Below are 9,836 nucleotides of genomic sequence, written 5' to 3' on the forward strand. Positions count from 1 at the left end.
CTCTTTCCCTCTCCCCATTTTCCTCCCTCCCTCCTTCCTCCCTTTGGTATTCAGGACACTTCTTGGATTTCGGGACTGTCCTGAGTTTTTCGGGGTGTCTGGTCAGTCCCGAATCCAAGACGTTGTCCTGAATCCTGAATCCTGGCTTGTCACGAGGGGGAGAGGACAGAGAAACGGAGGGGAGAGGGAGGAGAGAGAGACGATGGAGGGGGAGAGACAGACAGAGCTATAGAGGAAGGGAGAGAGAGACAGGGGGGAAACAGAGGGAGGGACAGACGGAGGGAAATGGAGAGAGAGAGAAAGGGGGCTCAGCTCCCTCACTTAACAGCCCCCAAAACCTCAGGACCCCCCCCCCCCCCAGCTCCCTTAAGAACCTTAAGAGAGGGGGAGGGAGTGAGACAGAGGGAATGGAGGGGGAGAGAGAGAGGAGAGAGACAGAAAAAAAGGAGGAGGAAAGACAGACACAGAGAGAGACAGATGGAGGGGTAAGAGACAGATGGAGGGAAATGGAGACAGAGAGACAGAGGGTGAGAGGGAGGGAGGGAGGGAGGGAGGCAGGTAAAGGGATGGGGAAAGACACAAAGAAAGAGAGAGAGACAGAGGTGGAGATGGAAGGAAAGAGAGCGGGGGAGAGGGAGGGAGAGACAGATGGAGGGAAATAGAGAGAGAGAGATGTTAGGGATGAGAGACAGAGACGGGGAAGACGGGGAGATGGAAGGAAAAGTGAGAGGGGGAGAGGGAGGGAGGGAGGGGGAAGTGACAGATTGAGGGAAATGGAGAGAGAGAGAAAGATCGATCAGCTCCTTCACTCCACAGCCCCCAGAGTCTCAGACCCCCCCCCCCCCACACACACACACACACACACACACTCACACACACACACTCACACACCTCCCCCCTGAGGCCAGTCGGCAGTGGAATGTGTAAATGACCTGATATTTACATATTTTGAATATATTGTTTGACAGGAACGCTGCGCAGAAACAGGAACGTTAATGTCTTATATTATATTTATTTTAAATAAAGGGTCACTTCTCTGTAGGAAGAGAACAGGAAGCTGCTCAGCCCCCCCCCCCCCCACACACCTAGAGCTGCCCATTATAGATCAGATCACTCTGATCAGGTTTTAAAGGTCAGAACGAGGTCTAGAGAGTCGGGAGCCATCCCCCTTTAACGGGGTTGAACTGGACTCAAAGGGTTAGAGGTAGGTAGATGGGGCTCTGGGGGGGGGGGGGGGGGGGGTGATATGATCACTAATGGGGTTGAACTGGACTCCTTTCCTGGTTCTCCCTGATCCAGAGTCCATTAGACGGTTCTGTGTAAGTCATCAAAGTCTCCAGAACCTTCTTCTTACATGCAGAGATATCTGAACATGTATGTTTTATTGATATGATCTTAGTTTCATCAACAGTCCTGCAGTGCAGCGTGGGCAGACCCCCCCTCGGCTGAAGGGTTGCTATGGTAACAAGGAAGCTGGACGACCGCAGACTGTTAGAGCTGTTTAACCACAGGGTACAAGGCCCCCCACTCCCCACACACACAAACACAACACACACACACACACACACACACACCACACACACACACACCACACACACACACACACCCACACACACACCACACACACACACACACACACCCGGCCTCTCACGCCAAGCACAACACACACTATCATCTACTGAAGTAGACCCCACCCTGGGACTGGGGGGGGGGGGGGGCTAAAACTTTAGTTACCTTTTAAAATAACCTTTTTTATAAAATGCTAATTACTCCAAATGTCCTCTCAAGACATTAAAACACACACACACACTCACACACACGTCTTCTGAAAACTAATAAAACATCTCTACCTCGGCTCCGTCTGATTGGCCGCTGCAGGTTACGTGATGTAGTGACATCACTGTATGTGATGTCATCATCTCCGGCTCCTTCAGCTGAAATAAACCAAAGTTAAAATTAACTTCATCAGTTTAATTATGAAAGAGACATCCGTAAAGATGAAGAAACATGAGGAGGATTATGTGATTGGATCCAAAGCTCCGGAGCATGTTAACGGCCCTCGGGGGGGGGGGGGGATCCTGACATGTGGACTTAAAGAAACACGTCAGTCACACAAAATATCAACAGTAGAGTTTGATTATGAGCTGCAGCGTGGTTATGAGTCTTAATGAGACGAACCTCTAGGTTTCTTACGGATGCATCGTCTCACCAGGAGACCCAGGAGACCCAGGAGACCCAGGAGACCCAGGAGAACCAGGAGAACCAGGACACCGACTGGAACAGCGTACCACAACACGGAGGGAGGAGCAGAGGAGGTGGAGCCAGGGGTAGTGGAGGTTGTAGGAGGGTTTGTAGTTGTTGGTTTCTCTAAAATGAACAAAAAATATTAAATTAAAAACATAGAAATAAAAGTTATTTTCAGCTATTCCACTGTTCCTCCTTTATTATGTGAAAAGTTAGGGTCTGATCTCGCACCAGCTTAGTGTGCTGGTCTTACAGGGAGGTGTGTTCAGGTGCATTCTGGGCGTGCTGGTCTTACAGGGAGGTGTGTTCAGGTGCATTCTGGGCGTGCTGGTGGTTTTACAGAGAGGTGTGTTCAGGTGCATTCTGGGTGTGCTGGTCTTACAGGGAGGTGTGTTCAGGTGCATTCTGGGCGTGCTGGTGGTTTTACAGAGAGGTGTGTTCAGGTGCATTCTGGTGTGCTGGTCTTACAGGGAGGTGTGTTCAGGTGCATTCTGGGTGTGCTGGTCTTACGGGAGGTGTGTTCAGGTGCATTCTGGGCGTGCTGGTCTTACAGGGAGGTGTGTTCAGGTGCATTCTGGGCGTGCTGGTGGTTTTACAGAGAGGTGTGTTCAGGTGCATTCTGGGTGTGCTGGTCTTACAGGGAGGTGTGTTCAGGTGCATTCTGGGCGTGCTGGTGGTTTTACAGAGAGGTGTGTTCAGGTGCATTCTGGGTGTGCTGGTCTTACAGGGAGGTGTGTTCAGGTGCATTCTGGGTGTGCTGGTCTTACAGGGAGGTGTGTTCAGGTGCATTCTGGGAGGGCTGGTCTTACAGGGAGGTGTGTTCAGGTGCATTCTGGGTGTGCTGGTCTTACAGGGAGGTGTGTTCAGGTGCATTCTGGGCGTGCTGGTCTTACAGGGAGGTGTGTTCAGGTACATTAATAATAATAATAATAATACATTTTATTTAACAGCGCCTTTCTAACACTCAAGGACGCTTTACAGAGAATAAAAGACAGATACAGGGAACATAAAAGTGTAAGTAGTAATAACAAAACGAATAAAACAAAAAACAAAACAAACAAACAAAACAGGAACGGTGTATTTACAGATAAGCGAGCTGGAACAGATGGGTTTTTAGTCTAGTTTTGAACAGGGGGAGAGAGTTGATGTTGCGGAGGTCGGGTGGGAGTGAGTTCCAGAGCTGGGGAGCAGAGCGGCTGAAGGCTCTGGTCCCCATGGTGATAAGTCCAGCATGGGGGGGACAGTGAGGTGGAGGGAGGAGGAGGATCTGAGGGAGCGGGAGGGGACGGTGATGTGAAGGAGTTCTGATAGATATGGAGGGGCAAGGTTATGGACGGCTTTGAAAGTATGGAGGAGGATTTTAAATTGTATTCTGAATTGAACCGGGAGCCAATGGAGCTGCTGAAGAACCGGGGTCATGTGATGAAATGAGGGGGTTCTGGTGATGACACCAGCTGCTGAGTTCTGAGCGTGCTGGTCTTACAGGGAGGTGTGTTCAGGTACATTATGGGCGTGCTGGTCTTACAGGGAGGTGTGTTCAGGTACATTCACCATTGACCAACAGAAACCTGGTCTAAGGACCCTACTGTCAAACTAGTAAAAGTGTATTTGGACGCACCCTAAACGCACCGCGCTATGCTCTTAGATCGTTAAAATAGAGCCCAGATACTGAACTTCAGTGTTGCGGATTATGTTTGTAAGTGAGTGATATGTCAACGTCCTCACCTGAGACAGAGACCCAGCTGGGGGGGGACTCTCCAACACTGCTGATGCTGCACCTGTAGAGGCCTTCATCAGACCTGGAGATATGGGGGATGGTCATGTGACCTGCAGGCCCAGTCCTGATGAAGGAGCCGTCTTTATAGAAAGACGCTGGGAGGTTGGAGGACGTCTCTGTCCTACAGTGCAGAGTGAGGTCTTGTCCCTCCGTCACAGGGAGGACAGGACTCTGCAGGATCACTGGTCCACCTCAACACAGAGACAGACTACAGCATGTCATCCATTCACACACAGCTTCATCAATCCTGACCCCCCAGTCTGGTCTTACCAGGGACAGTGATGCTGATGCTGGTACTGGTTCTCTCTCTGGACTCACACCAGTACACCCCACCGTCTGATGGGACCATGAAGTTGATGGTACAGGAGGGATCAGCAGGTCTTCCCCCGCCCCCTGTACAGTGAACCCTGGTGTCTCTGGTTGTGTTCCTCCTCAGAGTCCATCCAGCAGAGCTGTCGTCCTCCTCACAGCTCAGAGAGACAGACTGTCCTCTAAACATCTGAGAGCTGTTGGGACGCACAGTCAGAGACACTGGGGGGGGGGGGGACAGAAGCAGTTTTAGAATTTGTATTAGTTACAGTTCCTTGTGAAAGTATTCGTCCTCCTTGAACTTTTCAACCTTTTGACACATTTCAGGCTTCAAACATAAAGATAGAACATTTTCATTTTTCTTGAAGAATCACCAACAAGTGGGACACAATTTTGAAGTGGAACGAAATCTATTGGATATTTTAAACTTTTAGCAAATAAAAAACTGTAAAGTGGTGCGTGCTAAATGATCGTCCCCCTTTACTTTCAGAGCAGCAAACTGAGTCCAGAAGTTCAGCGAGGATCTCTGAATGATCCCATGTGGTCCTAAATGACTGATGGGGATCAATAGAATCCACCTGTGTGGGATCTGGTCTCTGTAGAAATGCCCCTGCTCTGTGATAGTCTCAGGGTTCTGTTGAAAGCCCAGAGAGCTTCATGAAGACCAAGGAACACACCAGGCAGGTCCCTAATACTGGTCTGGAGAAGTTTAAAGCCGGATTGGGATACAAAAAGATTTCCCAAGCTTTAAACCTCCCAAGGAAGTGTAGTCCTGTCTGCCAGGTGTGACCGGAGGAGGGGACTCACCTGGACTCGTTGGGCTCAGCAGGGAGGTCACCGCTAAAGAGAGATCAGCCTCAGGTTAGTCCAGGTTAGTCCACATCAGACAAGACCTCAACCAGAAAAACAGCCTAGCATTGATATGACATAGCCTCGTTTATGTAGCGCTCATAGGATTTCACAAACTGGATAATTAATGCACATACAGTATAAACACAAAAACTACTTTTTTAGCTCAATTGTGTTATTATTTGCTTTATATCCACAGATTTAGCTCCTGTACGTCCTCCAGCTGTTCTCAACACAACGCCGTGTCACCCAGCTCAGAGCCCAGCTGGCATCATGTATCAAGGGACTACGGGGGGGGGGGGGGGGGGGGGGGGGGGGGGGGGGAACTTGTGCTAAAACCAGGTACAATGCATCTCTCAGTCATTTATTATTGCATTTTTAAATTATGTATTTTTGCATGGAGGACAGAACATGACTTGAAAAAATATGATCAAAACAGGAAAATAGTCGGAATATTGATTACACACGTGTTTAAAACAACATGCAGCTCCGTCCAGCTGTTATCAGAGTCATAAAATGATCTGACTAGCAGTAGTGGATGTTGGGAGATAAATATCATTTTATTAATGAGGGATTATGAAGAGAGCAGAGTAGCTGTCAGCTGCTGCTGATGCTGATGCCCTGCATGTCTCACAGAACAAAGTGCACACAGTGTTTCCATTAGTTAATAATTATATATTATAATTAATAATGAAATGAATATCAAGATAACATCTAAATAAACGTTGATAGATGCAGCGTTATAGTTTTAAAAATATAAATAAACAACAAAGCAATCCAGCTTCTCTGGTAATAAGACCGAAATAATAACATGATATAATAAAATAAATACATATAAACCATGATAAGATCTGATGAATAAATATGGATGAAAACATCAGTTATTAGACTAAAGCACCAATAACATCTGTTCCAGCTTCTCTGGTGCAGCCTGACGGCAGAGAGAACCACGCTGGGATCACACAGATGATCTTCCTATTAAAATATATTAGTTTAAAAAAGATAAATGTGTTTGTGTATACGAATCAATAAATTAAAACACGTCAACATTTCCCAAACTGCAGTGAGACCAGGTTGTTATCTGCTTTATGTTTTACCAACCAGCACAACTTGAAGCATTTTTTAATAGCAGCATTCTGAATTAAATTATGAATTAAATGATTTATTCTTGTTACTTCAACGTACAAACTCTAAAACATTGATTGTAACTCACCCAGCAGCAGCAGAGACCAGTCCTCCATTTCAACTGTTGGCCATCTGAGAGATCTAACCCACGTCTAACCAGACCCCCCGAGTGGAGCCCTCCTCCTCCCCCCCTCCTTCTCCTTCCGTGTTGACGGTTTCAGGAAATAGTTTTTTTATTGTGTATTCGTACGTCAGAAACATATTAGGAAGAAGAAAACGTCTGGCCTTTAAATCAGCTCCAAATGAACAAAATAAGAGTTTGTAAACAGCTGTTACCAGAATCTCAGGATCAACGGTTTTAGGCCGAGGACCTTTGACCTTTGACCTTTGACCCCTGATCCCTGACCTCTAACCCCAGACCCTGACCCCTGACCCTGATCCTGACCCCTGACCCTGACCCCTGACCCTGACCCTGACCCTGACCCGATACATACAGTGCATTGAGTGTCATATTAAACCAGTTCTACCAGAACTTCTTTGCATTTAGAACTTGACATTAACCAAGACAACATGATTTTGATTGATGATAGTTTTGATTATTGTCACAAGAGCATTTTTATTTGTCATTAATAGTTTTCCTTGACCTCAGAGTGAAACTATTTGGACTTTTCATGAAGATGGTATGAATGTTATGAGACTTGTTTGATGACACTGAACAGCACCGATGGGATTTACCAGTTTTAGACAGATCACGTTAGCTTTAAGCTACTTGTTGCTAGTGTACAGACTAAATGCTGTTAGCTAGTTAGCTTGGTTAGCTAGTTAGCTTGGTTAGCTAGTTAGCTTGGTTAGGTGTACAGCTGACTCAGCCCCGGGTGCAGGGAGCCAAACCCAGAAAGAAAACCATCTCCGTGGTGTATTCTCTGTCATGAAGCTGGTCTCCCTGCCAGTCCCAGAGGTCGTGGTTCCTTAGAGGTCCATTAACCAGGTGTGTTTTTCTAGGATGGTGAAGGCTTATCTACCTTACTCTGCCTCTGATTGGCTAACACTTGGTTTTCCTGGTATTGCCATCATTTGGCCCCTGGTGTTTCAAACCCAATGCCCTTCCTGGGAGCCATGGTGATGGATTAAAACCACAGGACTCTCACCCAGGAGTCCCCTGTTTGGGTCCTGTGTAAAACCAAAGGTCAACATTAACTTATTGTTAGTTTAGTTACGTACGTAACCTACTTCACTGATGTCACGTTTTAAACCTAACAAATGTCGGCCTAATTAATGAAACCCACAACAAAAGTTGTCTCTGCATGAGCTGGATGTAAGACGCCAAAGTTGAAAGAAGGAGATGATGCTGACATGTCTTTAATGTCCTGTAAAAACAGGGTTTAATGGACATAAGACCAAGATTCTTCAATTGAGACATTACACAGGTGTCTCGTTACTATTACTTCATCAAACTGGGCTCTATGTCCCAGGAAGATCTGTCCTACAGACAGCAGACAGATGTCCTATTAAACAGATCTGCAGGGCTGCCAACTTTTCCCCAAACCTTGGAGTGAGATTTGGGGGGGCAACCCATATATTTGCCGCGTACAAAGCAATTTCTTTGGCTCTTTCATCATCATTATCCTTCAGGGTTTAAATTGGGATTTGTTATATGTGGGGGGATGGGGCTCTCCCTAGGGGGGTCTGGGGGTATGCCCCCCCAGGAAAAAAAAATTGAAAAATAAACCATTAAATGGCACTTTCTGGAGAGTTTTGTGTAAAAAAATGGAGAAATCAAGTCTTACATGATATGCGCAAAAATGTAGGGTTAAGAGCCTTTGTGTTGTTGTAGTATCAACAGGTTTTAGCATTTAGCATTTAGCATTTACATTATTAACTTCTTATGATATAAGAAGTGAACCAGACAATGTGCCAAACATAATGAACCACATGAAGAGACAGTAGCAAATCTCATCAACAGCTGAGAAGATCTGGGTCTGTAGGGAACAGGTCCAGGGGTCCCTGGTGTAGGGACCAGGTCCAGGGGTCCCTGGTGTAGGGACCAGGTCCAGGGGTCCCTGCTGTAGGGACCAGGTCCAGGGGTCCCTGCTGTAGGGACCAGGGACCCAAAGTTAAATTAATGTTGAGGGATCAGCTAAGACCACTGAGATTCTAAAGAATGAGAACCACAGATTTACATAAATTCTAATCCTTTAACCTTTGTTTGGCCCTCATCCTCTGTGCCCCACTTACTGTATTTTTTGGGAAAATAAAGACTATTTGTTAATTTTATAAAACATTGTATTAATTATTTACAGTTACATTTAGAGATTCACAATAGTGGCCCAACGTTGCAGTAACGTATATATAGTATAGTATACATAGTATAACTCAGATGTGTTTCATCAGATTTTTGCTCATGTTTACAACTTTATGCACAGTCAAAATATAACTCCTCCCATCTGTGTCCGAGATTTGGAGAGTTGTAATATAGTCTGCTGTGCATATCATTTCTCCGCTGATAGGGTAGTATCTCGTTCAGACCGTCGCACAGACAGAGGCCCATTTGGGTCTCTGGTCTCTGACAGAGTTTAGAGGAGGCTGTACGCTCTCTTCATCGGAGGTCTAAGCACAGATCCAACGCGTCACTGCCCACAGCAGAGCCAGTCCACTAAAACAAACTGAAGTCGCCACGCTTACCAGCCGCGCTGCTCACCTCTATCGTTACAGAGAGAGGATACAAAGCGCCGGACGGGTCTGTGATACTCAGAGCTCAGACCTGAAGCCGGGGAAACGCACCTGGGATGGATCGGGAAAAAAATGTTCTCAGTTTGCGACAATTCGAAAATCCCACAGACAGGGAGCGCTCAACAGGTAGATCTATAGATATATGTATATATGTATGTATATATAGATATATAGATATATAGATATATAGATATATAGATATAGATAGATAAACTCATCCTTCAGAAATCTGACCGACCGGGTTGACACTTGCAGCGTGAGAAATCGGGGGTGTGGCGTGTGAGCGTGTGAAACCAGTCAAATGCGTGTGTCTCACGGCCAATGCGTGAGAGTTGGCAGCCCTGGATCTGTCCTACAGACAGACGTCCCATTAAACAGATCTGTCCTACAGACAGACGTCCCATTAAACAGATCTGTCCTACAGACAGACGTCCCATTAAACAGATCTGTCCTACAGACAGCAGACACACTGTAAAACCTGATGAGTTAGTTCAACTCAAACCGTTTGAGGAAACCGATTGCCTTGAATCATTTAAGTATATTAACTCAAACAATTTAATCATAACAAAATAGTTGATTTGTGTCCAAGCAACTCACTTACTTATTGTTAAGATAACTTAGTTAAATAAAGTGTATACTACTAATGCCATTCAGTTAATATGACTTAAATCTATCAAGTATTTTTTACTCAAACGTTGCTTTTCTCCAAACTTATTTATAATGTGTCAATAGAATGTATCTGATTTAAGTAACACTCACTTAAAGCAATCTTCTTTATACAAATGTTACCACTTAAGTTTCA

General features: G+C 45.8%; 1 protein-coding gene across 1 annotated transcript; it reads right to left on the reverse strand.

The window, feature by feature from the left end:
• Positions 1–1,791: 1,791 nt before the first annotated feature.
• On the reverse strand, positions 1,792–4,552 carry LOC116678112 (uncharacterized). Its single transcript, XM_032508174.1, has 4 exons — positions 4,292–4,552; positions 3,970–4,212; positions 2,179–2,367; positions 1,792–1,934 (listed from the first exon to the last, which is right to left on the reverse strand). The coding sequence occupies exons 1-4, from the start codon at positions 4,518–4,520 to the stop codon at positions 1,792–1,794; spliced, it is 804 nt and encodes a 267-aa protein (XP_032364065.1). The 5' UTR covers positions 4,521–4,552.
• Positions 4,553–9,836: the final 5,284 nt, after the last annotated feature.

The sequence above is a fragment of the Etheostoma spectabile genome, unplaced genomic scaffold, assembly GCF_008692095.1.
Source record: "Etheostoma spectabile isolate EspeVRDwgs_2016 unplaced genomic scaffold, UIUC_Espe_1.0 scaffold00006446, whole genome shotgun sequence".
Lineage (NCBI taxonomy): Eukaryota > Metazoa > Chordata > Actinopteri > Perciformes > Percidae > Etheostoma > Etheostoma spectabile.